Here is a 24090-nt window from a genome sequence, read left to right on the forward strand (position 1 = left end):
CTATAGGAGCCCGAATCCTGGCCGAAAGAGAAAGGGAGAAAACCAATTTCGCCCTCGAAGGGCCCCATCGAAAAACATGAACAGGGCTCCAGGCCCCAAATGACGTGTGAGTGTTAGAGTTGTTGGTATTGCTAAAAACCTCTCTCTCCCCCTCGGCCTAGGCAAAATCCTGCAAAGGTGGGGACCTGACTGTCCACTGTCCTGAGACCTGACTCCTTGGAGCACTTGGAGCACTTGGAGTGCAGTCGGCAACCGCACACCCAGGGCCGGGGAGCTGAGAAGCGCACCCAGCGGGCCGGATGATTGGCATCGGGTTGCGGGCAAGAGAGCCCTAGCCCAGGGGGTGCGCGTTCGCAGGGAAAGGGCCTTAAAGTAAACACGGGTCTCCGAGGGTTAGTCCGCGCTCCAGGTTTCCCCTAGCAGCGGAGCGCCCCCTTGGAGCTATTTTCTTTCTTTTTCTACTCGGAGCCAGTGATACGAGAATACGCACATGTTACGAGGATACACCCTGCCCCCACGAAGTACCTGTACTACTCGACGATAATACAAGAATACGCAGCTTGGAAGTTGCAGACGCCTATAAAGAAAAAAACAGCAAGCTAAATTTCGGCGGCTAAAAAGGAAAGGACGGGCGCTTTTGATCGGCAAAGCAAAGTTGGAGTAACGGCGACCGCGTCGCCACAATGCCAGTCGCCTGTCGAGCAGCCTTGGCGGCGCGCATGCGCCGCAGGGTTGACCGACAGCCGCGCGCCTCGAGCCTCTCGCTCCTCTCGCGGCACGACGCGCCCCGCGCGCCGGTCAGCGCAGCAGGAGTATTGCGACATGCTGCACAACGCCAGGGACAGCACTGAGAAGCTGGCGCCAGTCGCCCACCAGCATGTCTCAGCACCGGGTGAGGGAGCATGCTGCGCACGCTGAAGCAGCACGAGGTCACCACCAATCAGGCCCTCACGCCACTGCACGGCCGCCCTCGAGCACCAGCAGCCGCGCTGCGCCATGCTCAAGCTCAGGAGGCCACCCTGCTTCTCGCAGCTTTGTGCAGCGCAGCGAGCGAGCAGCGCCGCACCAGGCGGACCCATGGCATGCTCAGCCAGCCGTGAGGCGGAGGCAGGCCGAGTGAGCGCGAGCCGCGCGGGAGGCCATGCGCCGCGCACCGGCGAGCGAGCGGCACGAAAGAGTGCAAGGTCGCGCATGCTTGTGCGTAACGGACTGTGAGAGACTCCTGTCCTCGTCCCGCGCGCGGCCGCAGTCGTCCCACTCCCAGTTTTTTGTGGTGTATTGTGAGCGCGCTTTTCGATTTACGTTTAAGGCCTTTTCTTTTATGTTTTAAACCTTTTGTGTTTTAATTTAATATTTATATTCTCCCGTTATCGTTTTTTTTTAGGATCTTTAGGATCCGTTATCTTCTCTTTTTACCTAATGTAAAGTCTAAAGACTAAAGAACTTCACGCAAAAATACAATAGAGGACTAGTTGCAAATACGGGTGGTGTCACAATGACCACTTTTGATGTTTTTTTGTCCGTGTTGCTCCCAGCGCCCTCGCCCGCGCTCCCTGAGGCCATGGCTGGTGATACTAGTATGGGGGGCTACCTGGATACCGCGAGAGCGACCCAACTCGTCGACATCGTCCGATGATGGTGCCTCAAAGTCAGCCTCCGGAGGCTATCGTCGCGTCGAGCCGGCGGTGGCCGTGACATGTGGTTCCACCACCCCTCGCAGGCTTTGCCTCTGACCGCCACCGTTCCCAGGCTGCCTAATGGGATGGAAAGGAAGGCTGGGCGAGCGTATAGAAGCGTGCTCAACCTTGTCGTGGCAACCTGCACGGCAGCGCTGGCAGGCGCGATGAGCGTCGTGCCACCTGACCCGAGACGGGTCGCAGGCGTCGTACCGAGCGCGTCGAGACCGTGTCCTGATGCGCTCTGCACGGGTGAGTCACGTCGGCGTCAAAGGAGCGACGTGTGACCTGTCAGAGCTTGATCTCCGATCTCAGCGGCGTCGAGTCGCCTTCGGCGGCGACAGCTAGGATGCATCTCCTCCGTCGTTTTTCGCGCTACGGCCCTGAGAAGCTGGCGCCGCACGCAGGCGGACCTTGTGTATGCGGCGAACGCTTAAAAAGTGGGTGCTCTACGTCACTTTTTTTTGAGTAGATAGTGCCGAGCTGGCCGTGACAGCGATTTTGGTAGTTTTGGGCGGGTTTTGCACCACAGACTTTTTGCAACTAGTCAGAGGGGAAGCGGTCAACGGACAAACAAAAACAGCGCGACGGCATCATTCTGACATTCACGCCCGCGGCACACCTTCACGAACGAAACGAGCGAGTGGCTAGGCGAGTGGGAGGAAGCAAACGTGCGAAGGTGCGTCGGCCGTGGCACGTTCACTTCGGACCAGCCTGTCCGTACTCGTAGTGGTACTCCGGCGGGGGCGGCGCCGCGGCTTGCGCGGTGGAGCCGATGAGGGCAGATATGAAGGGGAGGTGTGTGATCATCGTGTTGCCCTTGAAGGCGCCCGTCACCGCCTGCGCCGCCCCGACCGCCTGCGGAGGCAACACAGGGGGTTGCGGTGGGGGGAGGGCATGTGTCCGAACACACAGGTATTGACGATGAGGGGACGGGCGGGGCGGGCGGGCGGGCGGGCGGGCCGGGGGGGGGGGGGGGGGGGGAAGGCATTTTTCCCAAAACAAAGGAGGGGGGTCCCGGCCGAACTCGCTCGCGGGGACGGGCTCGGGGCCCTCTCGGGGCTGGTGGGAAAAATCCCAACCCCCCCACTTTTTTTGGGGGAGCCCCTCCCCCGGGAGAAGGGCCCGTTCCGGGGCCCCCGCCACGGCGGTCAATAAAGTTTGCCAACCTCCCCGGGGGGGGAGGGGGGGGGGTGCAAAAACCTCTCTGAAAAAAAAAAAAGGGGCAGAAAAGCCCGGGCCCCCCGGTGGAAAACAGGCCCCTCTTCGGCCTCTTTCGGGGACCCGCTCGTGCACCGTTTCCTCCATGAGCGGCTTGTACGTCGCCTTGAGCTCCTCGAACAGCTCCGCCACCTGGCAGACAAGGGGGAGGGGCGACGGCAGGCGCGATTGAGCTGGTGCAGGGCCCTGCAGGACGGCCGGGCCGGCAGAATGGGAGGGGAGGGCGCCCGGGGAAGAGCGCGCCTTTGTGTATTTGGCCTTGACCTGCTCCTCGGTCGCGCCGGTGTGCGCAAACGGCGAAGGCGCAGCGAGCAGCCCCACCACGATGGCCGCAGACATCCGCGCAGCCACGCCTGTTTTCCTGAAAGCGCGGCGGAATTTCCCGTTGGGAGGAATGAAGCGGGTGTGTAGAATGTGGCTGGCACGGAGCGCGCGGCGTCCGGCGGCGGGGCGGCTTTGACAGGAGGCGTGGGGTGGGGCGAGCAGACCAGTCGTGCGGATGGCGGTCTCTCGCTGCGGTGTCAAGCGCCGCGCTGAAAAATAATTTGTAAACCCACAACCCCTGTGCCCAGCCCTCTCCGCGCGGCGATGCGCCCTCCCCCCTCGCTTTTGCAAAATCCTGCAAAGGTGGGGACGTGTCTGTCCACAACCCAGCCCTAGCTTGGGATGTCTGTTTTATTTATTTATTTACAACCCCGGGCCCCGATCGCACAGTGATGACAGTGACATGCAACACGGGGTCCCAGGGAAGGCGAGCAAAAACCGGGCGGTTCACGCCTCGCACAACAGAGAGAGAGATGAGTGAGCATCAATCAATCACCGAGCTGGGTGGCAGGTAGTTAGAGAGAGAGATTTTTAGCAATACCTTAAGAAGAGGTTACAGGCGGGTAAGGTCCGTTAGCGGGAGATCGGCGGGAGCGGCGCACGTTTCGAATTCGGCGGGCGTTTCGAATGTCGACGGACCGTTTCAGGTCGCTGCGCTCCCGTATGAGCGAGGCTGCCTACGCTTCCATGATTCAATACCAAACAACTCTAACACTCACACGTTTGTTTTGGTAGTTAGTATGGCCAAAACGACAAAACAAAAACCACCTGGCAACCCTGTCTGCACGTCTCGCGCGCGCGTGAACAGGGCTCCAGGCCCCAAATTACGTGTGAGTGTTAACCGCAGAAGCCGCGTACACTTCGAGGTGCATCACGCACGGGCTCGACTCGACCGAGGCGAAGACCGCTCTCGCCGACCTCGAGGCGGCCGAGGCTGCGGAGGAGCGCGCCCGTGCGCCTGTCAACTTCCCGAAGAACTACGCGTTCTCCAAGAACGGCACTCACCTCTACGCCCACACCGTTGCGGGGTGGCACGGCACGAAGCCGGAGAACGCGACCATCTCGGGCGACAAGGAGAACTTCTACAACACGATCGCCCAGGCGCTCACGGCCGACAACAAGCCTGACCCCAACGGCTGTGGGCGCGTCAAGCTCCTCGACTGGATCCGCAAGCGACGCCCTGACCTCCTACCCGTCGCTCGCCTCATCATGGGCACGCCCAGCTTCATCCGCCTTGTCAAGGCCGAGGGCGCCTTGCGGCTGCCTTCCGCCGACGGCGACGACCTGGACTTCTCTGCCGCCGATTGGGACCCACTCAGCCTCGAGTGCCCCGACTACAACGACCCCAACTACGCCAAGTCCGCCTGCGGGGTCATCCAGGGACGTGCGCTGTCCACCATCCTCAGCGTCTGCTTCCTCCACGACATCTGCCACGCCGTCCTGGGGGGGCTCTGTTCAGCTCCTTTTGAAGAGATCCTGGCTCTCTCCTCTTGAGACAAGACCCTATTGCTATCACTCCCCGGTAGCGGGGGGGGCTACCAGAGCTTTAAGGTTGGAGATGGTGATGAGCTCAATGAAAGTGTCGAGCGCCTCCTTCTCTGCCGGGCCGCCCTTCTCGGCTGCTAATGCGAGCAGGTTCTTGTGCTTGTTCTCGGGGTTGGTGCACCAGCCGCCATGGGCAAAGTTGGTCGGGTGGTTGTTGCGGTGGTCCTATGTAAGGAAACAGGCTGGTAAGACAGCCACAGGTATGAGTGGGGACATTCATGCAGCCACTCCTCGTCCAAGTGGTCAATGGTCATATGCTGGGCCTCCACGAGGATGCCACTCCTCAGGCATTCGCGGGCGCGTGGCTCTCCGTAGCACATCCACCCAACAAAGCGGCCGAGGTTGAACACCATACTCACCGTATTGTCGCGGCTAGCACTTTCGTGGCCCTCGATCCTCGCGCGGAGAGCGATGCCGCGACCTGCCCCCCCAGATCCTCGCGCATTGACCGAGGCCGCGTGGAGAGGGAGAGACGACGACACGACACGCCCGTTGGGCTGCATCACATATGAAACTTCTGCCTCGATGCCCGGTGAGCCAGCAATGACCCTGCGCAGATACGACTGGCCTCCGAAGGAAGACTCGTGGAGGAATGCCATACCCAACGTCTGCAGCAGCTCACCATCGACCGGGATGCCAAGAACCTGCTCCGGGAAAGAGGAGGCGGCAGTAGCAGGGGAGGGAGAGGCAGCAACAGCACAGAGAGAGGCAATGTTAGTGAGGGCAGAGGCAACAGGGAGGGAGGGTAGAGGCAGCAGCAAGAGAGAGGAAGCAGCAGCAGGGCAGAGAGCAACACACCTCGGGATGGAGGGGCATCACCTGGAGCACCCTCATTGGTAGCCCGTCAGCCGGGAGGGTGTCCATCCTCAGCGGCGCCTTTTCCGAGTAGGCAACCACCGGGTTGCTGCTGTGCAAGAGGCACACCTACATGACAGACCAGATAAATCAATTAATAGTAGCTGAAGCCTAGATACGCGAGTATTATCAGGCAGTGTGCAACCTTCTGCTCCCGCTTCATGGGTGGCCATTTGCCGCGGGCGCCGCCAGGTGTTTCCGAAGCCAGCCAGTTCAGGATTCTGTCATTCCCCCTGGAGCTCTCGCCACACTCCTCAAGGTAGTGGTGTGGCGTCCCATTGTCGCGGCGATGGTTCACTCCAAGCCGGTAGCATGCGCCTCATCGGTTTTGCGGACGACATCTGCCAGAACGACGAGCCCTTGCGCGCCGTCGCCGCCTACTCCGGACCAAAGGGCCTCCTCGAGGCGCAGAAGAAGGGAGCGAGCGTCTTCGACGGCGTCGGCAAGTCGCTCATCTACTCGCCCGAGGGCGACCTCTCGTGCGCGCCGGGCTGGCTCCGGGGCTCGCCGGCGCACCGCGACAAGGAGGGCAAACCCACGGGGCGAGTGGACTGCTTCAAGGCCGTCGGCACCTTCTTTGGCGACCCGGAAGCCTGCAAGAAGGAGCTCACCGCGCACCTCAGGAAGAAGCTCGCGCCGCTCGACGTCATCGACACGATCGTCGACACTGACTGCGTCACGAACACCTCGCAGCTCCGCCTCAACCTCGTCCAACGGATTGCCTGCGCAAAGACCAAGTACATTGCCGGCATCACGCCGCCCAATGTCGCGTGCGACGCTCTCGAGTTTGCGCACAACCGCATCCGCAAGTCCTTTGAGAGCATTGCTCGCGCCGACGCCTCGCCCCAGGCGCTCCGCGACCTCGCGTGGCTCCAGGCACAGCTGCCGACCGAGATGGGCGGGTGCAACATCGATACCGCCTTCTCGCGAGCCGACAGCGACTTCTCCATGTCGCTCCTCAAGAACTGGCGCACCCTCGTCGCCCACAACCCCGACTTCGCCCTCGACGAGGCAGGTGCGTCCAAGTACCCCGCCATCGCCGCAGCTATCGCCACCTACGAGTCCGCCCTCTCGGACTGGAAGGAGGTGTGCGAGAAGCGCGCCGCCCGCGACAAAACCAAGTACCACACCGTCCGCGGCGGCTACCTGACTGAGTTCTACCCCAAGAGCGTCCCGCTCCCCGAGCCCGAGTCCCTTCCAGCTACCGACGCGATTCTCAATGGCACTTGCAAATCCACGTACCCGCGGCCGCGGGCGCTCGCTGCCATCAAGAATCACAAGGACTGGTTCGCGCACCAGGAGCTCGTCAAGGCGCGGGATGTGCACGTCAAGAACAACCCGTCCCTCGGAGACAGCGCCGTCAACAACCGCGAAGCCGCGCGCTTCGTCTCTGCCTCAACGCCTTTCGCCGGCAAGGCCTTCGATGTCCGTGTCGACGGTACGTACGCCACCGCCCTCTCCTCCGACACCCTCCAGGACGAGCTCCAGCGGAAGCTCGGCCTTTGGCTCTCCGTGGCGCTTCCCACCCTTCGGGTCGCGCTCGAGCGGGGCATGTCAGTCGATTTCTTCGGCGACTACCTTTACAACAAGGCCCACCACCGGCGGCCCCACGACGGCGTCCTCGCCGCCTGGGCGGACGCGATGCGCGCCCCGGCCAACGCGCCGGTCGTGCACGGCGACAAGGAGAAACCAGAGCTCACCCGGCAGTACAACGAGGGGTACAAGGTCGACCTCGCGGAACCCCACGCTGGCCCGGGAGGATGCGATGAGGTGAATGAAGTCAAGCTCTGGACGCCCCTCCTCAAGACCTCCTCGGCGGGCGTTGGCAACGCCTCGAGCGGCGGCACGCCCGCCTCCGTTGGCCACTCCTACGCCTTCGGCAACACCGAAGAGAAGGCCCGCCGCCTAAACATGGGCTGCAAGGCGCGCGGGCAACCCGGCCAACCCTTCGACCACAAGAACGGCCACGGCTACGTCAAGGCGCATCGCGGTTTCTACCACGACGCGATCTTTGTCAAGCGCAACAACTTCAACCTGCTGCTCCACGAGACGTTCGGCGGCGGCTTCTCGCCCACCGCCGTTCTCAAGCTGCGCCGCCTCGCGCGCAAAGTCGCGCGCGGCAGCGTCGACCGCACGGCCTACTCGCCCAAGTACTCGCTCTCTTTTATGTCCCACCATGCAGAGCGCATCTCTCTCTCTGTTGTGCGAGGCGTGAACCGCGCCATTCGCTCTCACCTGGCAACCCTGTCTGCACGTCTCGCGCGCGCGTGAACAGGGCTCCAGGCCCCAAATGACGTGTGAGTGTTAGAGTTGTTTGGTATTGCTAAAAATCTCTCTCTCTGAGTTGTTTGGTATTGAGGTATTGCTAAAAATCTCTCTCTCTCCAAAACGCCGCCAGCAGGGTAGATTTAAGGTTTGTTGTTGGCAAATCAGCCAGGGTAGAGAAAGTTGAGGAAGCTCTGAGATGACCGAAGGTGAGAGGGCCGCCGACTCAGTCGAAAATTCCGACGCCAAGAAAAGAAGAAAAATCCGCGGGCGCACTGATAGACAGCGACATCCTCGCCACTGATAGACAGCCGACATCCTCCAGCCCAGCGATGCTCTGTCTCGTCGCCTCGGCTCTCGCATTCAGGCCGGTGCACGTTTGTCAGCTCACGCCTAGCACGAGCTCGGCGGTGATGCGAACGCCGCGCGAGCGGAAGCTCGGAGGCGGCATTGCGCAGGGTCTCGGGCTGGGCAAAGAGAAGAACAAGTGGGTTACGCCGGTGACTGCGCTTGCGCTGGCCGGTGTGTTTACAGGCAGTGTGGTGCTGCGCGCAGCGAGCAGGCAGCGCCGTGTCGAGACCGGTCGATACACCGTAGGCGGTCTCACCGAAGGATTCGTCGACGACCTCTTTGCTCCGATTCGCGCCAAGGGCGGCTGGGGCGGCGTGGTGGGAATAAAGACGCCGGGCGCCGAGGAGGCCAGGGCCATCAAGGAGGCGAACAAGTCGCCTACAAGGAGGGCGATGGAGGAGAAGATCAAGGCACGCGAGGCGGCGCGCCTGCAGGCCTTTCCTCCGTGAGGAGGCTCGTGAAACCGCGCCGAAACCGCGGGGGGGGGGCGCCGTGTAGATCATCTGCCGCTGTCGTCTGAACGCACACTAAAGGGTGTGGACCGTGAGTTGAGGAAATCGGGGGACGCGACCCACCTCGCCACAGACGGTCCCGCGCCTCCCGCCACTATGACGGCGGCACGGCCGCAGCTCGTGTGCGTGCCGCCGTCTTTGTCCGAAGTGAATACTCCAACGCGCTCGTCGGTGACGGTGTCCCCCAACCTGCGCCACGCTCGGCGAACCTTGACAGCGCCTTCGGTGGCATGCATCTCTTTGCGCCTGAAGCCTGGAGAGCAGCTCCTCGTCTGCTGCTCACACACTCTGCACAGATGGCACAGCCCACTGTGCGGCTGCCACAGCTGTGACAGCGATGGGCTCGCCCTCACTGGCCCTCAGTCACTTGTGCTGCGGCTTGGATGGCCGCAATACGCCGAATTCTCATGAAAACAAGTAAAAAAGGCTCAAAAAATCCAAAAATCGGCGCCTGCGGCGGGAAAGGGAACCCCCATCTCCCCCACGCATGGGTACCCCCTAGGGCCCTCGCCTCCCCCCAGAGCGAGCGTCTCGGGCTCTCGCCCTCTCGGCACTCGCACTCGCTTTCGCTGGAAACCCCTGGCGACGGCTGCCAGCCCGGGATTCGGAGGCGATTCGCCTTATCCTCATCGTTTCTTAACATTACTTGCAGCGGAGTTTTCAATCAGCGTTTTTAAAGCTGTCGAGGGTACCGCACGCTGAGTTTCTTCATCGGGCGGGTCTCTAAATTCTTCACGGGCGCCGCTCGCCGGTTGGCGTAGTCAGCCTCTTTGAGAATTGCTTTGAGCGTGTTCGCTGCCGAGGTGGTGGCCTTCGACGAGCGCCATGGCGGCGCTGCGGCCCTCGATGCAGGCCATCTCGACGGAGCCGCCCACGCCGCTGCACCTCGCGTACACCGAGAAGCTCAACGCGTACATGGAGCAGGCGGTGCCGCAAGAGTCCAAGGACCGTCAGCAGAAGCGGATCGCAATCCTGTCGGACCTGACTTCGACCTTCAAGCAGTGGGTCCACTCGGTCTGCCTCGCCAAGGGCCTGGCGCAGCCGGTCGCCGAGGCGGCGGGCGGCGCTCTCTTCACGTCCGGCTCGTACCGGCTCGGCCTCAACGAGGTGGGGATGGACATTGACGCCGTCTGCGTCGCGCCGCGCATGGTGACGCGCGACGATTTCTTCGAGACGCTCAAGGTGATTCTCGAGGACCACGAGTCGATCCACAACCTCGTCGCGATTGCCGGCGCGCCCCTCGCCCCTCGCCCTGCGCCCGACCCTCCTCGGCACACCCTCTCGCCAGTGCGGCAGGCGCGGCGGTGCCCATCATCACGTTCGACTACGGCGACATCAACATCGACCTGATGTTTGCGCAGCTGCCCGTCGATTCGGTGCCTCCTGCCGCCGCCACCAGCGGCACACGCTGCGAGGGTGTCGCTGCTCACAGACCTGAGCCTGGTCGCAGGTGCCTCCTACCATCGACATCAACGCGGACTCGGTGCTGCAGGGCCTCGACACGGGCACGCAGCGCTCGCTCAACGGGCCGCGCGTCACCAACCTGATCGAGCGGCTCGTGCCGCAGTTCGACGCCTTCCGGCAGCTGCTGCGCTGCATCCGGCTGTGGGCTAAGCGGCGCGGAGCCTCCTCGCCAACAGGGACGAGGAAAGAGGGCTGTTGTGAGCCCACATAAGAGAGGTGGGGGTAGGCGCGGCATCTACTCGAACAAGATGAGCTACTTGGGCGGGATCAACTGCAACCTGCTCTGCGCCTTCCTCTGCCAGCTCTACCCGAAGGCGTGTGCCTCCCTGCTGCTCGAGCGCTTCTTCTTCATCCTCAAGGACTGGAACTGGCCCACGCCAATCATGCTCACGCCGCCGACCGACGCGGGGTACACCGACGCCGACGGGCGTATGTACGAGGTCTGGGACTCGCAGGGGCGCGGCCGGTGACCGCCGCCCCTCATAGCCGCCCCTCCCGCCCAGCCCCTCCCGCCCAGCCCCTCCCGCCCAGCCGGTTCCCCGGCCGCTTGGCATGGGCCCTGACCCCGGCCCCCGGCCCTGCCCCCGAGCCCTCCCCCCCCCGCCCCCGAGCCAGGTACGACCAGATGCCGATCCTGACGCCAGCCTACCCGTCGATGAACTCGTCGCTCTCCGTATCGCAAGTCTCGCTCGAGGCGAGGGACGAGGAGATCAGAGTCATAGTGAGTAGAATACACTCGAGGGGAGGCAGCCATAGTGAGGATGATGCCGACGACGAGGATAGCAGCACCTCTCTCTTCTCCCCCGAGGTGATGCGGTCCGAGATGGCGATCGCCCACCAGAGGGTCGTCTCGATCCTCGCAGCCGGAGCCAGCGACTGGGCGCCGCTCTACGAGCCGACCGACTTTTGGGTCGCGCACTCAAAGTACCTCGCCGTCGAGGTGTACGTGCAGGGCGCGCCCGCCGGCCTGCAGCAGGACTTGGTTCGCTCGTGGGTCGGGTACACCGAGTCGCAGGTCAAGAAGCTGGTCGACTTCCTCTCGTACCTCCCTCTCGCCGCCCTCCGCCTCATGCCGCGCAAGCTGCCCCTCCTCTCCGTGGGGGCCGCCGCCGCCCCGCCGGCCGACGCGGCCTCCGCCCCTCCGCCTTGCGACGGCGGCAGCTACCTCATCGGCTTCGACGTCGACAAGACGCGGATGCAGGGCGGCGAACTCCACATGACAAACAAGGCACGCCCCCCCTCCCGGACCCCGCCTCCCGGACCCCGCCTCCCGGACCCCGCCTCCCGGACCCCGCCTCCCGAACCCCGCCTCCCGGACCCCGCGCCCGCCCGCTCGCCCGCCTCTCTCAGCCGCCGGTGCCGCTCCGCCAGGTCGAGGCCTTCCGGGCCGAGTTGTACGACCGCGCCGCCAACCAGGCCATCGTCACGGCGACCACGGCACCCTTCCTCAAGGCAAAGCGCACAGAGTAGCCGCTCCGCGACGCTCGCAGCGCCACTCTCCCGGGGGGGCCGCGCAGGGCCACACACCACACACCACCCCGCGCCACGTCCGGCCGTGGCTCCTCGATCGCAGCAACGCGGTCCGGCCGTGGCTCCTCGATCGCAGCAACGCGCCCCTCCCTCGCAGCGGGTCGGCTGCCTCCCTTGTCGCAGGTGCGCTTCTCCGTGTACGGCTCCTGGAAGGAGCTGCCCGAGGCCGTGCTCGACGCCGGCCTGGGCGGGATCGCAAACGCAAAGGCGGCGCGCAAGCGCGTGCTCGAGGCGAGGCGGCGCGAGGCGGCGGCGGCCGAGGCGGAGGCGGCCGCCGCCGCCGCCGCCGCACCGCGTGACGACTTTGACGCCGGAGTGGGCGACGCGGCGGCGGGCGACGTGGCGGCGGGCGCGGCCAAGCGGCCGCTCGAGGCTGGGGCCGATGAGGCGCCGCCCAGCAAGGCGCAGGCCTTGGCCGCGCCTCCGGAGGACCCGCGCATGAAGAGCGCCGTGCAGGACGACCCGCGGCTGGCGGCATGGGGAGGCGGCGCGTGAGAAACGAGAGCGAAAAGCGCGAGTCCTTCCGGCCGCAGACCGGTTTGCGTCGCGACCCACGAGTTGGGAAGCTTTTATTGAGTTTTTCCGCACTGAAAGATAGATAGATACTAAATTGCACACATATGCCCACACCGGGGGGCGCTCTGTCAGTCGCTCGGCAGTGTCACTCGCTGTCAGTTTGTCACATCACACATGAATTGCACTTGCGACACTTAGATTATACAATATCAATAAACAAATATGCGCCTCGCGTGCGGGCGGACGCCGGACACCCTCACAGCCGTCGTGGCTCGTGCAGCTCGCACATGGGTGACATGCTCAAACGTGGTACATGCATGCTTCACTTCGAAATGTCGTTGGGAACAGGAGGTACGCTCGCCTCCTCGCCCGGCGCCGGGTACTTCAGCACCCACTGCCGGAACGCCTCCGCCTCCGGCCCTGGCTTTGTGCGCTGCCAGGTGCCGTCTCGCTGCCGGCGGCCGCCGCCTGCCGCCCACGCCTGCACTGCGGTTGCCCTGCGGCGGCGGCGCTCCTCGTACGTGGCGACGGCCGCCGGCACGTCCTCGGCCCGGAGCCGCCGTCCGCCGCCCGTGCGGTCGGCTGCGTCGCAGAGCGCCTCTGCGAGGGCCGCGGCGTCCTCGAAGGCCTGGTTGGCGCCTTGGCCGGGGGTGGGGTGGAGAGCGTGCGCCGCGTCGCCGAGCAGCGTCACGCGCCCGGCTGCGGAGGACCAGGCCGGCAGCGGCTGCGTGTCGAAGATGCGCCTCTCGAAGATCCCCTCCTCCGCCGTCGCGCGAATCACCCGCAGAATGTCTCTCGCGCCGACGCCTACTCGCGCGGCGGCTCGCTCCAGTAGCACGGGGCGGTGGCTCGCGGAGCTGCCCTCGGCGGCGGCACCGGCAGCGGTCTCCGCCTCGTCGAAGAGAGAGAGGAGCCTCGCCTTGATGCCCGGCCGCCCGAGCCCTGCGCCGCGCTGCGCGTGCCCCCACGCCGCGTCCGCCTGCCGGATCTGCCAGAACAGCTCCCCCTCGCCGCAGTCGACGAGGTAGCAGGAGAGCTTTGGCGAGGCGAGGTTGAGGATGCGCGACTCGCCTGCTCGCGGTGCTCGGGGCCTCTCGTCTCGAGTGGGCCGAGAGAGGAGCGGGGGGGGGGGGCGCTCGCCTCGGGGCACCACCCGAGGGCCGGGGGTGGCGGCATATCTCGGCTATATCTCACCTCGGGGCACCACCGGTGGGCCGGGGATGGCGGCGTGGCGCAGGATCGCGTTCCAGTTGGTCGTGCTGTAGTCGTTGATCCGCTCGAGGTCGACGCCGCCGCCGGGGCTGCCCTGCAGCGCCGCCCGCACGCGAGAGAAGAGGCCGTCCGCCCCGACGAGCAGCGACGCGCGGACGGCGACGCGGGGCGCCGCGCCGGCCGCTCCTCCCGCCACTCGCACCTCCACAGCCTCCGCGTCCTCCGCAAAGCCAGCCACCTCGTGAGAGCACATCAGCCAGGGCGGGGATCGCCACCGGCGCAGCGCGCTGCTCAGGGCACTGAGCACGCCCCTCCCGTCCAAGGTCCACGACTCCAGAAGCCACGGCCCTCGCACGGCTCCGCCCACAGCCTCGCCCTCCTCCGCCGCAGCCATCAGCTCCTGTTGAACCTTGGCCCACGGTATAAAAAAGGCGCTGACGCCGTGTGGCCCAACCTCGATGCGCCGCGTGCTCTCGCTGCCGTGGAGGCCGTAGTTCAGAATCTCGGTTGCTTCGACGGCCACTCCCCGCTTGGAGACCGCGGCTGGCAGCCGAGCCCCGCCAGCCGCCTCCAATGCCGCCAGCCCGTTGGGCCAGAGCGCAATCGTGCCCTGACTGGTGTAGCGCGCCGCGGCAGCGCGCTCCAGAACGACGACCCGAAACCCTCGCCGGCGGAGCGCAGCGCTAAGCGCCAACCCGCCCAAGCCCGCGCCGGCGATTGCCACGTCCGCCTCGATCACACCATCGACGCGTGGCACGTGCCACCGCGTCACACCGAGAATTCGCGCGAGGTGAGAGCGCAGCGCGTCGCGGCCGCGCACTTGGGAGCCGGGGGGGATGACCGGAGGGGGCGGGACGCCTGCATGTCCTCGAAGCTCCCAACCGCATACGCAAGCCGAGCCGCGAACGGCGGCGAGAGAGTTTGGCAGGGTCAGCGAGGACCGCGCATGGCGAAGGAACCTTTTTTAGGACCCAGCGCAAACACCGTCTCCCATCGTGGGTCGGTTCCGCAGTACGGGACCCCTCGATCGTCTCGCCCTCCCTCACTGGTGTGTTCATTGGGGGGGGTCATAACAAACACGGTACAGGATCGAGGTGCACGCTGCTGAAGCAGTGTCGTCCCCCCTCTCCCCGACGGCGATGGATGGCGGTGTGACCGATCGAGCTACAAGAGGAGCTTGTTCAGCAGGATCCGGGTTGGTCTGGCGCACTACCTCACTAGGCCTGAGACCGCACGACGCTTCCCGTCACCGTCTCGGGTTTGTGTGGGATCGAACCACTCCGGGTGCGTCGCCGCAAAGTGTGTGAACTGGTGTGATACGTGCAGCGCGAGGCATGTCTGCGCTACTCGAGTACTTTCTCTTTCACATTCAGGGCTCGCCCCTTCCCGGATCGGAGCGGCTCGCTGTCTTTTCCCATCTTGATTTGCGCTCCTTTGCCGTCTCTCAGCTCTCCCCCCTTCTCAAATTCGTCGTATGACCAGCGTACAGCGGCATGGGACGTATTTTCTTCTCAATAACAAGGCTTTGAGTGCGTTGGTCTGCACGTAATTCGTAATCTATGCATCTTCGTAATCTATGCATCTGTTCGACTTGCAACAAGGGATGGACTCCTGCGCGCCGGCATGCTTCTCCCCGTGGCCTCAGGCTTTTCCGGCCAAGGACCTCTGCTCCAACTACCAGGGGCAGAGGTTCTTGGCCGGAAGGAAAAAAAGAGAAACCACGAATTTCGGAACGCGCCGTCCGACCTGTCCTCCTTCTCGAAAGAACCGAAAGGCGGCGTCGGACAGCCCACCGCCACGCTCAGGCACATCAGACGAGTGGGAAGTAGCCCTCCTATTTGCGTCGTCCCAGGAGAAGAACGCGCGGCCCTCGCCGCGGTCCACTCGTCGTGCGGCGATGCACACCCTCCTGCTCCTCCCTCCGGCTCACCCTCGCATCAAGCACGTCGTCGTGCTCTACGAGGAGAACCGTGCCTTTGACCACTTCTTTGGCCACCAGCGGAGGCTCAAGGTGGACGGGCTCAAGGGCGACGAGAGCAACCCCGTCAACCCGGCCGACCCGGCTGCCGGAGCCGTCGGCGTGTCCGGCGGCGCTCCTTACGTGGCGAGGGAGCAGCCGAGGCACGGCTACGCGGCCTACCAGACCAAGCTCGATATCGTCGGCGGTGTGCCTCGCATGGACGGCTTTGTCGAGTACGAGCGGTCCGTGCACCCTTTCGCGCATCGCACGGCCGACGCGGTGATGCAGGGCTTCTCGGATGGAGCGCTGCCCGTGAGCACCGCGCTTGCAGCCGAGTTTGCCGTCTTCGACCGCTGGTTTGCGGCGTTCCCCGGCCCGTCTTGGCCGAACCACATGTTTTCGATCTCTGGCACGGCCGGCGGCGGGACAAACACCGGGGATGGCCACCTCTGTCGTCCGGGTGCGAGGTACCCGCAGCGCACCATCTTCGACTCTCTGCTGGCGGCGGGGCACGAGTACGCCCGCATCTACAACGACTCTGTCGTCGAGCTCTACCTCGAGGCGCTTCACTCCCCGGAGGCAAAGGCGCGCACGCAGAGCATGGACCGCTTCTTCCACGACGCAGCTGCGGGCACCCTGCCCGCCCTCACGTGGATCGCGCCGCGGCAGGCACACCTCGGCTGCACCTCGGCTGCACCTCGGCTGCACCTCGGCTGCACCTTGGCCGCACCTCGGCTGCACCCCTCCCTCCCGTGGACCTCGCCGGGGCAGGGAGTCAACAAGTCGCTCGGCGCGCTCGGCGGGCCAAACAGCGACCACCCCGACTGCTGCGACGTGGCGCTCGGCGAGCGGCTGCGGAAGGACCTGTACGAGGCCGTGCGGGCCGGGCCGGGCTGGAACGAGACGGCGCTCCTCTTCACGTGGGACGACCCAGGGGGCTTCTACGACCACGTGCCGCCGCCGATGGCCGCTCCGCCGCCCGACGACCAGCCCGCCTGCTTCTGCTTCGAGGGCGGAGGCGCCTCTTGCCACGGCCGCGACCCGCGAGGCCTCGACCCGTACGCGCGGCTCGGCTCGCGGCTGCCTGTCATCCTCATCTCGCCGTGGCTCGCAAAGGGCACCGTCGTCTCGGAGCCTTCGGTCCGGCCGTTCGCCGACTCGCAGTACGACGGCACGTCCATCGTCGCGACGATCAAGCGACTCTTCGAGCTGCCCAACTTCCTGACGAAGCGCGACGCGTGGGCGGCGCCCTTTGACCACCTCTTCGACCGCCTCCCCGCCCCGCGCACCGACACGCCACGCCACCTGCCCGACGCGCCTCCGCCGACGAGGCGCCGCGGCCCTCGGCCGTACGGAACAGACTGCGACGAGCCGTCGAGGCGGATGCGCCGCGCGATCTCCGCCTTCGAGGAGGCGCTCGGCGTGCGCGCGCCCGAGCGGCTGCATGCGTGCGCCGAGGCCGCCCCGCTGTGGGCCACCTCGTGTGAGGGCGGCACGATGCTCGAGGCGTCCGAGTGGCTCGCCAATGCGACGCGCGAGTGGCGCGCGGGGCCGGGTCGGGCGAGGGATGTAACACAGCAGCAATGATGTTTTGACCGCGCAAGACATAAGGGTGGCGCTCAGGCTCTGCCCACAAGGCGCCCGCGTCGGAGACGCAGAGTATTGCAAATAAAAAACCATAGACCTGACAAATAAAACGGTCAAAGCTTAAACTCTGAGACGAGATGGGATTTAGGGACATGTCACATGATTTTTTGAGTGTCTCCGCCCTGCACGATCTTGCTCCTTCTTGGTGTTGAGGCTTGAGGGTCTCAGGGATCTTCAACGTCCGTTCCAAATCTCCCTCTCGCACGCTCCCCTGGCACAAACACAGTCAAGACACTGCTGGGCACGGGACTGGCACTAACTTTGCCAACAACAAACCTAAACAGAACACAGGACCAGAGAGGTCTCTAGGGTACCCCTAGGCTTAAAAGGGTGCCCTGGGGCGCCTGCGGCTTAAACGGCTTAAAACTTGCCATGGCAAGTTTTAAGAGCTGCTGGGCCGCCAATTCCTTAAACGGTCTTAAACGCTTAAACGGTGCGGGAGAGCTCCCGAGGTCGATGGTCCGGGAGGCTCCCGGTAGACACGCCGGAGGCCGGGAAGCTGGCTACAGTCAGCTGGCACGCGTCCCCTATGCGAGTATGGCTCCCGCCAGTGCACCAGACTTACAGATGTGTCTTCAGAGGCGGATTTGTGCCTAATAACGGCAGTATTGGAGAAAACGGCGCGGAACCCAGCGACGCGTGCCGGCGAGGCCGATTTTCTTAAACAGAGGGACCGGACCCCCCGTGCCTGCAATCTCTTAAATGGCAAGTTAAGCCCCCAAACCTCCTCGTTTCTTAAAAGGTCTTAAAAAAATCCGGCCCTCAGAACCCTAGGGGTCCCCTAAGCCAGAGGTAGGGATTCGCCCCCGTAACGTCTAACCGCCCGCCGCGCGAACTGACTCCTCATCACCTCACTACCAACATACATAGGTAGGAAGGTGAAGAACAGTCAGGCTCGGACTGGACACCATACCATCCAACAGGACCACGTGTGAGTGAGTGAGTGAGTATTCTTGATACGACACACACCAGTCGACTCGCATCGGTTGCCTCCATGAACGGCGGAGCTATTCTCGCGTCCACACCACACCTGGCTCCAACGTGGACACGCCCATAGCTTTCTCCACTAGCACTACTGGTCACGCGCATGGCATCAGACTGTGGATCAGAAGTTTTATCTCTGGGCCCCGAAAGGCATCTCTAGCAGCGTCGATACGCATGCCCCCTCCCCTCCTGGGCGCAAGCGCCTCACGTCTCGCCAGAGCGTAAGCTCTTGGTGTGTGACGAGACGAGTTTTTCGCCATCGCAGAGCGAGCCAACCCCTGCCTAGACGAGTACAGCTAAAGAGTACCCGGGGCTCCTCCGTGTGGGGGCCCGTGAACATCTTTAGCTTGTGAGCCAGGAAAAGGGTTGAGAGCGAGCAGCATCCAGCCTGCAGCATCCAGCAAGCCACACCCGCCGCAAAAGGCATCGCCGCGGCACCGGCTGCGCCGCGATCCCGCACCCGTCGACGAAGCTCCCCCTGCGGAAGACCGCGCGTAGCGACACACAAACACACACACGCCCTCGGCTGCCTTGAAAAGAATGTAAGAAAAGAATTCACGCGCCTCTCTCAACGAAGCACGACTAAGCGCGGACTGGCGCCGACTGGCACAAGAGAAGTCAATTTGATGTTGCACTGCTATCGCGGCGCCTTCGGGCCGTGGGCTGCCTTCTCTCGTCGTCGGGCGATGCCCATGTCGCGCACTGTTCTCCTCTCTCTTCTCGCAGTCCCCGCCTCTGCGCTACGCGACTCAGACGGGTCTGCACGTCCCTACCGCCTGCAGCGAGCGTCTCCCGTCACAAAAGCGCTACTAGCGGCCAACGTGGCTTCCTTCGCAGTCGTGCAGCGTCGGCAACGTCTCTTTCTCGCTCTGGCAAAGTCCAACGCGGCGCTCGCGCGTGGGCAGTACTATCGGCTGGCCAGCTCTTGCCTGCTCCACGCCAACGCAGCGCACCTGTTTGTCAACTCGGCGTCGCTCCACAACATTGGTCCTGTTGTCGAGGCCCACTTTGGATCGACACGCTTCGCTGCCCTCTACGCCGCCTCAGGTGTCTGCGGCAACGTGCTCTCCTGGTCGCTCGGCCGCGCACCGCTCTCTGTCGGCGCCAGCGGCGCCATCTTCGGCCTGCTTGGAGGCTGGGCCGTCTTTCTCGCCTCCAACCAGCGAGTGCTCGAGGCGCGAGGCGCGCGAAACATCGGCGAGTCGCTCAGCTCGCTCGCCACCACCTGCGCGCTCAACGCCGCCCTCGGCCTCTCGCCCGGCTCGCGACTCGACAACTTTGGTCATGCGGGAGGAGCGCTCGGAGGGATGGCTTTTGGAGCGCTGTGTGGGCCACGCCTGCGCGAGGCGTGGGTGCCGCTGCGGGCTGGTGGCCCTGGGCTGGCACTCGTGGACCAGCCGCTTCTCCGTCTCCCGGGCCGGCAGCCGAGCGGGCGCCGTCGCGGCACATCGGTGGGACGGCAGCGGCGGCGCGCATGAACGACACGATCGGTTGGGGGGTTGGGTAAGTTGTCGGGGTGTGGTTCACCCATTTTCAAAGACACGAGATCATGCACGAATTTTTTCACGCGCGATAACCGATGTAGTGGGCACAGGCAACTGGACTTCGACTACAACCAGCTCAAGAACCTGGTACCTGCCGATAACCGATGTAGTCTAGTCTCTAGAGACGGCAGGCCGTGCACGGTTGTCTTGTCAGAACTTGTCTCGGGAAAATACCGCGTGGCCCCCCGGTACTTTGGGGGCGCCTTACTCAACTTTGACCGATCTAACGAACGCCTTCGCTAGAAGTAGAACCTAGATCGTTACGTATCGTTCTCGGTTGCTGCGACACCTCCATGCCTCCACCAGGGTCTCGCCAAGCTCCAGCACGTCACCGCCCACGGGTCCTCCTTGCGTGGCGGGAAAGGCAGTCCGTGGGACGGTGGTCACCACGGGAAGCTCCACCAAAGGAGCCACAAGGCCGTTGTTCGGCGAGGCGGAAAAGACACAGCCGGCGCTGGCGCTGAAGACCCGAATCCGCACGGCGGGAGAAAAACACGCGGCAGCCTCCCTCCCTATACCTACCCCCGTGGCGCGTGGCGGCGCCTCAAACAAACCCCGCCCGACCTACCTATCCAACCCCCCTGGCGAGCCGCACCCCACAGAAAAAGACGTTGGACTACCTCATTTTTTCGCCGCCTGAGTCCCTGCGAGCGAGTTCTTTACCAGGTTGCAACGCTAGTTTCGCACTGTGCTGTGAACAGGGGTCGTAAAGAGATGTAGGACCTTCCTTAGGTCCGCCTCTCACACCCTCACTGTCTGTGCGATGTAGCTTCTTGTTTCTTATCAACCTATCTGTGAACGCTGCTGGTTGGCGGCGTCGGTTGCGCACCCCGGCCGGGGGCACCGTCCCCATCCAGGCTGCTGGTCGGCGCGAATTCCTGCTTTCGTGAAACAAACCAGCGCCGACGCAGTTGCTACCGACGTGATGACGGAGGAACTCTCCGAGTACGAACTGGCCCGCCTCGAGACCATCCGCAAAAACCAGCTCGCGTTCGAGAGCATGGGCCTCGGCGATGCAGTCGCCGGCCTGCGTGCCGCCGCCTCCAGGCCCAAGCTGCCCAAGGCGCGAAGCAAGCCGAGGCCGGCCGCCGACCCATCCGCACGCCGCAGCTCTCGCCGCCTTTCTGGCGAGGCCGCTGCCAACGGGGGACTCGTCGACTCGGATGGCGAGACAGACCATCCCGCGTACCGCGATCCGAACGACGTCTCGGCCATGACGGCGCCAGAGCTCAAGGCCTGGTGCGACGCGCTTCGTGCGGATGTGCTCCGCATGGCGTGGGTGGAGCGGTTGGGCGAGGAGGAGATGCGGCGGCTGGACGGCGCACAGGAGTGGCTCGCGCCATTTGTGATCTTCACTGCGCGCTTCGGCGGCAAGGGCGAGTCGTCCCTCTCGCGCCAGAACCTCAAGTCCGTGCTGAAGCAGGTCTTCTGCCTCGTCTCCGGCGCTGGCGTGACGACGGAGAAGCGAGGCGGCGCCTTCGGCAAGGGGCGGCCGATCGGACTCGGCATCCAGGCGGAGCAGGTGGACGCGCTGCGGGCCGAGGCGCAAGTGTGGATGCCTCAAAAGCGCGCGCCGGAGGTGACATGCGGACCCTCTCGCCGCCCCCTCGCCGCCCCCTTGCCACCCCCTCGCCGCCCCCTCGCCACCCACCGAGCGGGCCTCCTCGCCTCGCCCAGGACCTGGTCGGTCGGACCGTCGGCGGAGAGAGGATCGTCAAGCAGCCAGATCGCGGCCCCTTCGACACGTCCAACGGCTGGCTGCTCAACCATCCGCTCATGAAGATCCGGCTCTACTGCGAGCACCTGGACGAGCTCAAGGAGATGGGGCACGAAGCGACGATGCGGCGGCTGACGGGAGACGGCGCGTGGCAAGCGGCGGGCGGTGACGGCGCGGCGAGGGGGGGCGAGAGCGGTGGCGGTGGCGGTGGCGGTGGCGGCGAGGAGAACGAGGAGGAGGACGAGGAGGACGCGCCGCTCGCCAAGCGGCGAAAGCCGGCTGCGGCGGCGGCGGCACGCGCCGGGACCTTCTCCGAGGGTCAGCGCGTCGAGATGCTGTGCGGCGGGAGGTGGGAGCCGGCGAGCATCGCGGACGTGAATGAGGACGGCACGTACGATGTCGCGCTGGCGGCGGGAGCAGCAGACGCGGGGAAGATGTTTAGCGAGGTTGAGGCGGCGCAGATCCGGCTGCGGGCATGAATTGGCGCGCTTGGTGTGAGTCCGTGGTCTCCTGCATCACCGCGCACTCGCCGGTGCGGGCGACTTGGAGCAGCTGTGCGTAAACGGAAACACAAGTTTTGCGTTTGGTTATGAGCACGCGGTCGATTTCTTTTTCTTCTGGAGCCGGCCCCTGATGTGCTCACTTCCAGTACCCTTCCGCCATTGGTCGCGTGATCGAGGCCCGTCTGCCAGCCAGTCTGCCCGCCACAGAACGAACGATGCCGTGGCGAGCCTTCGATGGAAACCTCACCGTGAACGAGGACGCGGAAAGCATGACGACCTCGCTGAAGCGGACACTGTACAAGGGGTTCGACGCAGCGCTCGGCGAGGAACTCACCGCCGGAAGGCACGAGTGGGTGGTCAAGGCTCCAAACTGGAGCCCGAACAATTACGTCGGCGTCGCTGCGGATGCGTGCGACAAGCGAACTTATCCTAGCGACACCTCTGCCTGGGCCTTGCACCTCTGCGACGGCACCCTGTGCTCGGGCGTCGCGCACAACGTCACCCGCGGGATGGGCTACACGCGGATGGACGGCTCTCGGGGGTTCCTGAGCACCGGCTCGGCTGCGATGGCGGCTGCGCGCAGCAACGGGGCCAAAAACCCGCTGTGGGACGGCGACCGCGTCAAGAGAGGCACGCCAGTGCGTGTCATTCTCGACATGGAGGCACGCACGCTGTCCTTTGCGATTGGCGATGCCGAGCCACAGCTCGCCTACACCGACCTGCCGGCGAGCGTGTGCCCGTACGTGGCATCCGGCGACATCGGTGAGAGATCTCTTATGGAGACATGGGCACCGCAGTAGAGAGAGCGCGCGCCTCGTACAGAGTAAAAGGCGGTGGCGCATCTGTGGCTGTGTCAGCCCAAGCCCCTCAACACTCTCAGGTTCATGATAGTCAGCACGCGGCGGGCGCTGCGCAGGGTCACGCACTGCGGTACGTTGAGCGTTGAGACTAACTCTATACTGTCTCAGTCTACGAGGGCGCTAAGTTTGTGTGGCACGCCCCGCGCACCGTCCCGAGCTGTGCCGCGTTTTTTGTCCGGAGTGAAAAGTCCAACGCGCTCGTCGGTGACGGCTTCCTCCAACCTGTGCGCCGCGCTCGGCGAACCTCGACAGCGCCTTCGGTGGCATGCAGCTCTTTGCACCTGAAGCCTGGAGTGAAGCTCCTCTGCTGCTCACACACTCTGCACAGCGGATGGCACAGCCCACTGTGCGGCTGCCACAGCTGTCACAGCGATGGGCTCGCCCTCACTGGCCCTCAGTCACTTGTGCTGCGGCTTGTGTGAGCGACACTGCGCGGCGACTGCCGGCACACTGTGTCTTTGAGACCATGGGTGTGAGGTAAAACCACGCTACCAGCGCTTGGTCACATCAGCCCTGAGGTCATATCCTTCTCCTCTGTTGATGGTAACACTTGTCTACTCGCTGGAGCCGAGCAGGAGGGCTTGGCGCACAACCCCTGTTCAACTCAGGGTCCTTCCCCTTTAGACGCGCTAGAGCCGGACCCGGAGGACACACATTCCATGTCATCGTCACTTTCCTTCTTGTGGCCTGCCTTTTCGCGCGCCGTGGGGAAAATATACCTTCTCGCAAAAGGAATCGACGCGATGTGCAAAGCATACAAGAAGGGGAGAAGGAAGAGGAGAGACGCCGGTGGTGACGAAGCAGAAACTAGCGCAGACGAGAGCAGGGCAGACCCGGGGAGTGGGGAGCCGGAGCAGACGGCATCGGCCGCCGAGGGAACGTTGGGAAGAGGCACGAGGAGGGCGGCGACCTCGACCGCGCGACTATGGAGGACCCGTCGCCAGACGACGCAGGGCAGCAGACGGTGAGGCGGAGCAGACGCGCAGGGCGAGACGAGGGAGGGAGCAGGACTTTGCGGAGATCAGCAGGAGGATGTACGAAGAGATTAGGAGCAGCAGGGACCCGAGGGACCATGTGGAAGACGGCTAGTGGTAGTGCTAGTCCCCCATCGGGAGGACGACCCCGGCTAGTCGCCGACCACACCCACAAAGAACCCTGCACAAAGATCACAAGGGCGGGGACCTGTTCTTTTTTAACCCATCTCACAGTAGAGGTGTCCGTTTTATCCTATTTATACCTTCTCGCAGCTGCGAGACGAGCTTTCTCGGAGCGACAGTCTCAAAGCAAAAAGGGGGGAGGGGAAGGGGACGATCGCTGGCGAGCGCCAGCGCGTCCCAAGAACGGTGGGGTGCCCAACCGCCGCGGCGCGCCGGGCCGGGCGCTCGGGCGCTCGTTTACGGTTCG

General features: G+C 64.3%; 7 protein-coding genes across 7 annotated transcripts; 5 read left to right on the plus strand and 2 right to left on the minus strand.

The window, feature by feature from the left end:
- Positions 1–599: 599 nt before the first annotated feature.
- On the minus strand, positions 600–1193 carry EMIHUDRAFT_245330 (hypothetical protein; the record flags this gene model as incomplete). Its single annotated transcript, XM_005768491.1, has 1 exon — positions 600–1193. The coding sequence occupies one exon, from the start codon at positions 1191–1193 to the stop codon at positions 600–602; it is 594 nt and encodes a 197-aa protein (XP_005768548.1).
- Positions 1194–8218: 7025 nt separating this feature from the next.
- EMIHUDRAFT_245334 (hypothetical protein) lies at positions 8219–8686 on the plus strand (the record flags this gene model as incomplete). Its single annotated transcript, XM_005768492.1, has 1 exon — positions 8219–8686. One exon carries the CDS (start codon positions 8219–8221, stop codon positions 8684–8686), a length of 468 nt encoding a protein of 155 aa, XP_005768549.1.
- An 805-nt stretch (positions 8687–9491) lies between these two features.
- Positions 9492–12353, plus strand: EMIHUDRAFT_445487 (hypothetical protein). Its single transcript, XM_005768493.1, has 5 exons — positions 9492–9980; positions 10046–10125; positions 10200–10366; positions 10440–10604; positions 12017–12353. Exons 1-5 carry the CDS (start codon positions 9575–9577, stop codon positions 12183–12185), a joined length of 987 nt encoding a protein of 328 aa, XP_005768550.1. The 5' UTR covers positions 9492–9574; the 3' UTR covers positions 12186–12353.
- A 228-nt stretch (positions 12354–12581) lies between these two features.
- On the minus strand, positions 12582–14419 carry EMIHUDRAFT_245338 (hypothetical protein; the record flags this gene model as incomplete). The annotated part of the gene is made up of 5 exons (XM_005768494.1): positions 12582–13066; positions 13136–13330; positions 13454–13565; positions 13674–14329; positions 14413–14419. The coding sequence occupies 5 exons, from the start codon at positions 14417–14419 to the stop codon at positions 12582–12584; spliced, it is 1455 nt and encodes a 484-aa protein (XP_005768551.1).
- A 949-nt stretch (positions 14420–15368) lies between these two features.
- Positions 15369–17103, plus strand: EMIHUDRAFT_245339 (hypothetical protein; the record flags this gene model as incomplete). The annotated part of the gene is made up of 3 exons (XM_005768495.1): positions 15369–15971; positions 16203–16986; positions 17069–17103. The coding sequence occupies 3 exons, from the start codon at positions 15369–15371 to the stop codon at positions 17101–17103; spliced, it is 1422 nt and encodes a 473-aa protein (XP_005768552.1).
- Positions 17104–18658: 1555 nt separating this feature from the next.
- On the plus strand, positions 18659–19617 carry EMIHUDRAFT_370483 (hypothetical protein). Its single transcript, XM_005768496.1, has one exon. The coding sequence runs from the start codon at positions 18749–18751 to the stop codon at positions 19538–19540; it is 792 nt and encodes a 263-aa protein (XP_005768553.1). The 5' UTR covers positions 18659–18748; the 3' UTR covers positions 19541–19617.
- Positions 19618–21977: 2360 nt separating this feature from the next.
- On the plus strand, positions 21978–22791 carry EMIHUDRAFT_370485 (hypothetical protein). The gene has a single exon (XM_005768497.1). It carries the CDS (start codon positions 22042–22044, stop codon positions 22624–22626), a length of 585 nt encoding a protein of 194 aa, XP_005768554.1. The 5' UTR covers positions 21978–22041; the 3' UTR covers positions 22627–22791.
- The last annotated feature ends 1299 nt before the right edge of the window (positions 22792–24090 follow it).

Source organism: Emiliania huxleyi, assembly GCF_000372725.1.
Source record: "Emiliania huxleyi CCMP1516 unplaced genomic scaffold EMIHUscaffold_456, whole genome shotgun sequence".
NCBI classification, from domain to species: domain Eukaryota; phylum Haptophyta; order Isochrysidales; family Noelaerhabdaceae; genus Emiliania; species Emiliania huxleyi.